This window comes from Temnothorax nylanderi, unplaced genomic scaffold (genome assembly GCF_030848795.1).
Source record: "Temnothorax nylanderi isolate EJ_2023f unplaced genomic scaffold, tnyl_v1.0 TNYL_tig0034_pilon, whole genome shotgun sequence".
Taxonomy (NCBI): domain Eukaryota; kingdom Metazoa; phylum Arthropoda; class Insecta; order Hymenoptera; family Formicidae; genus Temnothorax; species Temnothorax nylanderi.
In genome coordinates, this window is record NW_027249096.1 from 195,848 (window position 1) to 203,352 (window position 7,505).

The 7,505-nt window shown below is 38.9% G+C and overlaps 1 protein-coding gene across 1 annotated transcript in view; it reads left to right on the forward strand.

Moving 5' to 3' along the window:
* The first annotated feature begins 4,489 nt into the window (after positions 1 to 4,489).
* LOC139770900 (synaptotagmin-10) overlaps positions 4,490 to 7,505 on the forward strand; it is a 30,493-nt gene continuing 27,477 nt past the window's right edge. The window contains exon 1 of the mRNA XM_071703167.1: positions 4,490 to 4,711. Coding sequence (XP_071559268.1) covers positions 4,621 to 4,711 — 91 coding nt within the window. The 5' untranslated portion in view covers positions 4,490 to 4,620. The remainder of the gene's footprint in view (positions 4,712 to 7,505) is intronic.

A 7,505-nucleotide genomic window follows, 5' to 3' on the forward strand; every position in this document is an offset into this window, starting at 1 on the left:
GAGAAAAGCGTTCTCACGTTTTGAGGGGAAAGAATCAATCGGAACGGCGCGCTTTATGCTCTATCACATTTAATTATTTACAGCCCAATTACACGGTAAAGTAAGCCAAGAATGCCAAGATGCTTCAGAGAAGTGGAGCAAGGCGGATATTACTGTGAAAATTCGGTATAATCGCCTCTCGTATTTATTCACAAATATTCATTTGTATTAATACAATAATTACGAAGTAATGTTAAAGTAAAAGCAACCATTACACGGTTCGCGCGTAATGTCATTTACGTTCATAAGTATTTTTACTTCCTGACATCGAAATCGAAATCACTAGCTCAACTATATAATTATTTTTTATTTGTGATATTAAAATGCAGTTATATCAGCCTATATAGCGTACTTATTCTCTACTTTCTCCAGAGAAACATGCTTATTATGGCAATTTCAATTTCCCGATAATACACTGTCTCGTAATTCAACGTGAACTACGTTAGAAGCGGCCAAACGTGACATCGGATTACTTATCTTTATTTACACGTGCAACAAGTTAAATCGATACCGCCACTGCTGTTCCTGAAGATATCTACATCAAGAAAGTGACTGGTTTGGATCTCATCTCGAGAGTAATTAGAAAAAATGGTAATTCGTTCTGTACAAAAATGAGTTTTAAATTTTAACGTAAAATTTTTCGAATTAATTTCTTTCTTTTTTTTAACAACTTTAAAACAGTTTAAAATGTTACTCTACGGATAAAAATATCGCCTACTTCTTTTACTCGTGCTCGTTAAATTTCCCAGTTTCAAAAAAACAGTGTTATTTCAAATTACATTACCGCGAAGAGAAATTTATTTTGTATGAGCATCAAAAATTAAAACCGTGAAAGTAGGTTTGTGTGTATTTACTGAGCGCTATTCCATGTATACCTATATGTGTCGAAGAGACTGTAGTGGAAATGGGTATACAGACAATTTGAATCGATCGCTGTTCGCTAGCTGCATACTCTTTTACATATTCAGAAATTGATGTACATGGGTGCATCTTGTCGTGCGGTAAACATATAAAAATATACAAAAGTTACGGAATTTATATTTAGAGCAGGATTACCTCTTAATATCTATAGTTATAGATATTGTAGTGTAAGTCTTTTCAGCTAAGATATTTATAATCGACATTTCGGTACGTACAATGGCAATGTTAAAATAGCAATCAGTAAATTTTTGCACAGCGAAAAATTAATATTTGTGTTATATAATTTTCAATATTTTTAAAAGTTTATTTTTTCATTCATATTACAAAGCGTTTATTTTAATTTTATGTTATTACAACATTTTTGATCAAATGCTCCTCGAATTTATTTTTATAGCCATTTATTAGCCATTGTAATAAAATCCACGTATTAACTGTAATAAAATACGAGTGGCTACGTTAATTATAATGTTATAATAAATCAATAATGACTTTATTTCAGTAATATAATATCTTAATATTACTGCGTAATTGCTGCGTGATTTACGTTACAAAACGATTTGTGTTACAAGGACGTATTGCGAAATAAGATGGATGTTAACATCGTCGACAGATGTCGAATTCAAACTGAGTCCTCTTCGAAACGAATGGAATTAAAGATTGTCAGATAAATGTGTGATGTAATTTGCCAAGTCCTTCAAATCGGTGCATGTTTATTCAGCGTGGGATAATCGAGAATGGATTTGATCTAGAATCCGCAATGAGAAAAGTGGGACACCACGCAAAAAACAGTTAAGTGAAAATGATAGTTCACAACGTTAGCGTTGAGTATAACAAGTTTCACGTTGAATACATCCAACACGTGCGACTCCTCTACGCAAGGTTTAATAACTTCTGTAACTTCGTAGTAAAAGTGTTAATATGTTTATTACGTTCTAATAACGGTGGAATTTGAAGAGGGTTTTAAATTGCGTACAAATGAGAACGCGGAAGTGTAATCGAGCTAAAAGCATGGGTTAGTCCTCTCTTTTCTCTATGTCATCATGAACAGAATACAAAGTCAATAAGGTTTTAACGAGTTTTGATAATAACATGTCTATCGCAGTGGTTAATTCAACTAGATTCGAGTGGCCCTCAGGAATATTAAATATATCTACCACTGTACAAAATTATTCATAACTTCTTATTAGGTACACGATTTAATATTTATAGAATAATCATTTATTTTGTTATTATATACCGATATTATAATAATAATATAATTTATGTTATGGATCATTTTATTACGATTTAAAATATTCAATTCGCTGTTTTAATGTAATATCCGGACGAGAATGTATTATTTGCATATTACTGCATATTTGCGTCAAATTAGTTATAATTAGTACAATATTTCCTTTTTTATTAGCATATATATGTTTAATATGTTTAATAAATATTACATCATTTAAATTATTTATTTGACTGCTATATACATTTCTTGGTAATGTAGTACGTATGTATGTATTTATTAATCCACGCCCTTGCGGCTTAGGATGGTTTCCGGTTTATATTAAATGCACACATGGTTACATGTTTACACATTTACATAGTAACACAATTGCATAATTTCCATAACATGATTACTTAGTTTATGTATTATTACTGCATAATTTCCCGTGTCTCTTTAGATCTTTCACCCCCACATCCTCTACTAAATTCTCTAAATTATATCCATCAATTGCCAACTTAATATATATTCTCTTTTTGTCTTATCACATCCTTATCCCTTCTTTATTGTACACGTCCCTTCATACATAGCTTCTCGTTTCTTATTATTTCCTCATTTCTTGCTTCTCCCTTCCTTCGTCTCTTCGCTTCTCCTCTCCTCTCTGTAGTAATATAATTTAATATATAAACGCAAATGTTTACAAGTTTAATGTATAAAACGCAACGTCACGTTTATCCTTAAGACCTAGATCTTTTTCATATTCTATCGCACAAAATCCACAATTTATTCGAGCATGACATCAAGAGCTCGACAGTACGAGCTCTTCTAGTACGAGCCAAGCACGTAACACGAGATATCTACGTAAATACGATTCCGTCCGTCTGTGCAGTGTTATGCGACTTAGAAGGGTGGTTTGGAGGGGCGAAAAGCCTTTAGTCGCGATCATAGGCGGTGCACTCAATAAAGCGGAAGAGAGCCCGATGACGCAGGTGTCGCACACTTACAAACGAAGGTACGAGTCGGACGGGGAAGAATATCGGGATGTTAAGGTGGACCCTGGGCTACTTGAGACACCACCGCGCCGTAGTTACCAAATAATGGGAAGAGCCGGGGATTCACAGAGATCACCAGCGCGAGAGCATTGCGAAGGGTATGATTTAACGATCGCCTCTTGGCGTGCAACAAGGCACACCGCACCAGTCGTGGGAGGTTTCAAGGGCAAACACGTGTTGCAAAAGCTCCGACGTAGATTTTCGGCGGATGTACATGCGTAGGGATACATTCGAGCTCTATGCGCGTAACGACGATGCGCACATTTCACAGAGTTTATGGAAAAAAGAGCTCGAGGTCAGTGGAAAATAGAACGAAATTCTTTGTTTACGCGCAAAGAGTATTAAAACGCCGATGTTTATTGCAATGACGTCAAAAACAAGCAAAGAGAACATTTTAGGGTAGAAAAGAGGTTTGACAAATTTTATAATGTAATATAATAGTATATTTCTGCTTCGTCTATAATTTGAATAAATATATATGCTTTATTCCTGCTGTTTTATTTATTTTATACAACATTTCTCTCTTTCCGCTTTCTTTCTTTGTCTCTATTTCCTTCTGTCCATCTCTCTGGATTTTTAACCGTGCACGAATTAAATTCATAATATTATATTTAACAAGAGTAACTACGTGTCAGTGGCAATGGCAGGATACAACAAAACGTACAAATTAATGAACTAAAATAAAAGACCTTGAACGGAAAGAGAGGAAATTGGAGAAGAAACAAGAGAGAGGAAGAAAGGGCGCGACGAGAAAGTCTCCGCGTGTTGACGGAGCGCAAGAGGGAAGTATTACCCGGCACGAGTAACCAACGGAGACCTTCACCGAGACCGAGGAAGGTCGACATTGCCCCTGTGCCGTGTGCTCGTAGCACCCCGCTCCATATATAGTAGCGGCAGGCAGGAACACCCGGGATAGTATAATCAGCCGTCACCAGCAATAGCGGCGGCGGAGGCGGCGGCGGCGGCGGCAACAGCGGTAGAGGTAGCAGCAACCCCTGCCGCCTATCACGGCATAAAGAGGACACCGTCGCCACCGCCACCACCACTACTTTTATACATCACCACCACTACTACAATTTCTCTCCTGCTTACTGCCGCTCACCCTGGCCTAGAGAGATAGCCTTGCTCCTGTGTGACGACTTGACGGGGGTGAGAAGCGACCGTGGCAACGGGGGATGCACGAGGGTCAAGAAGGGCGAGGCGAGGGGTACGGCGAGGGGGATGGACGCAGGCGCGAACGCAGACGCAATAGGCGGACGAAACGGCGCCGAGCATTCCGGCGACGCCAGACAACGCGGCACAATCGAGACGAGATAATCGCTGTGGGACGGAGCTTTAAACTACCCCCGTGACTATCCACCTACACAGTCGGTCCGCAGCGTTCGATCGTGCATCGACGATATGGGAGTTGTGAAGACGGCGTCGGAGAGCATCCTCGAGGAGACCGTGGTGCCGAGCGAGGAAGCGAATTATTCGCAACAGGGTTACGCCGGTAAGCGAGTTGATTCTTTTTTTCGTGGTTTTACGTGCAGGAAAAAAGCAGAAGCTCTCTCTCTCTCTCTCTCTCTCTCTCTCTCTAGCTAGAGAGAGAGAGAGAGAGAGAGAGAGAGAGAGAGAGAGAGAGAGAGAGAGAGGAATCGCGAGGCCGTATTCGGACGGAATCGGATGGAGCGCAAATGTATCGAGCGCACCCCGTAGTATCAAGTGCCGCGATCAAGGTCACCCCATCGCGATCGTTCGCTCGCTCCTTCGCGTTCGGTTTCAGACCGGCTTCGGCGCAGGAATTCGTCCTGCTCGCGACGCCGTAGCTTTAAAGGCGATGTGACGAAACCGCCCACCCGAGAGCGACTGCTAACAGGTGTTTGGAGATACAGATATACCGCTCGCGGTGTTCTCGTGCACCAGCATCGACGGAGAGATCTTGGCCGTTGTAACGTCGGGCCGTACTCGCAGACGGTCGAGCACCAGCTTGAATTCGCGACGATTTGTGTGACCCTAAGGCTGGGGCTACACTATGTCGTTCGAACGCGAAATTTTCGGCGGATCAGTTGCCCCATCAATTAGACTCTAATTAGCAGATTGAATTAATCCACGTCTTATCAGGCCGTAACACACAACAAATTATTAAAAACATATTTTTTCGAGTTTAGAGCTGAACTGGATTAAAAGGTAGACGAAATTTCATTTTAAATGTTGAAGATTGACAGAGAGACTGTTACTTCGAAATTTGACGTTGAGTCACACGTCAGCGGTTAATTGCATTACATCGCGTTCTGGTAGTTTACAGCACATCAATTGAACCGTGTAACACGTATATTGAGCTTTCGGCATGTCTCAAAATTAGAGCGATACGCGCGTGATGTATCATCAACACGTTAATGTTATTGGCATCGCGTTACTAATATCGCGACTTGAGTGTGATAGCGCACGGCATGCCGCGTCCAGTACGAAAAAGCGAGGCTTTAACACTATTTATACTTGTAAGAATCGATAAGTGCCGCGATCAAGTTTTACAAAGAACAAGGCGACTTCGCCTCTGCGTCCTCGCTCTGTGACAGTGTCGGCGGAAATTAGCAAGGTACGATAGATAGAAACATCGCCTGTCGATCATTCGGGTGGGTGATGCCTGATCCAGATCTACTTTCAATACGGATATTGCATTGTATTGATTAAAACGAGGTTACAGTAAACTGACCCAATTTCTGGCCGGTAGGCGTAAGTTTCGAATCGATTAGACCGCGCGAATTAAAGCTACGTAGAGCATTTACAAGCTAATTGGCCGCATTGCATTTCCTTAATTTTCGAGTTTACTTTCATATGCGGCACACCCGAGAATAATTTACATTCATCGTGTGATTTCCCGTTTATTTTCGCGGACGAATTATTCATAAAATCGCTCTCGGTCCCGCGGACATAAAGAGTATTTTCACATGTTTTCGAATCATAATAAAATTAAAATAAAACAAGACAAGGTACGTTGCGCGGATGTATCCGTCTGTAAAAACATTTTATATTGTATTGTAATTCGAAAGTTAATCAATCTCGCTGCAGGAATTGAATTGAATTTATTTATTTCATATATCGCTCGTATAACAATAATACAGGAAGATACATTTTGAGAATGTATTAAGCTTGCTGTGGTGAAAAGTACAAATAATGTGGAATTTTCGCCCTTGGCCCCAAATAACTACCAAGCGGCTCGATAGGAAACTCCACGATCCCAGAAGAAGCCACACTTAGGCATGCGCGCTTTCAGGGAAAGCCATAAATTGATAGCGGGGTATTAAAGGATTGAATATAGTTCAACGTAATACTTGATACACTATCCGCTATCATTATAACGATATTAATATATTAGCTGCGTAATTAAGCTTCACGTAGCACATAACTTGCGTATAATTTGAGTTATAATGACGTCAATTAACTAATTGTAATGATGTAATTTTAAATGAGCAAAACAAGCTGTCTATGACAATTTTATTTTTAACAACAGAGTACTATTTTGCTCTTATTAAACGAAAATACATTATTACGAACCATTTTCAACGTTTATTAACTACGGCAAATAAAATCTTCTGTCTTACAACCTTTCATCTGTTTGTAGAGCAATTAATACCACGATCTATAGAAAGGCGCAAATTAAGTGGGTAGAGTTAAGCAAACTGATATTTGCCAGCTGGATCCCACACAAGGATAACAAATCGAAAATTAGATACGACTTGAAGTCCAGGAAATAATTCAGTTGCGAAGCATTACATGATTGATCGCCTATTGCAAGTTTAAAACGTAACGTTTCCTTGTGATATCACTATATTATAGCGCCATAACTCAAATTATATAAAAGTGTGATAATTAAACAGTCTTATAAAAAAAATAGTGATACATTTTTTTAGTAAGTTTTATAAAGTCAACTTAAAGCGTTGTGTATTGGCAGTAACTTTTGTGTAACTTGAAGTGATTATAACTTTTGAAATGTGTAAGTTTTCCATAAATATATAGTCTACCTGGTCAAGGACTGTAAACTTTACTGAAATCCTTTCAAGAAATCGCACGTGCACAAAATCTAGGCATTTATAAAGCAAAGATTTTTCTTAAAGCTCTAAGCTCTTCTTACGCAATTGCTTTCCAACAAAAGTTAATCCGTTTTATTTAATAACTCTTTGTTTCCATAATGCAACTTATACGTGTGTAAAATGTGATTTCGTATCTAAGAGATAAATCCTTTGTAGACGTCACTTCGAACGGTCAGCTTGAAACGCTTGTTGCACAACAGAATATAGCATAAG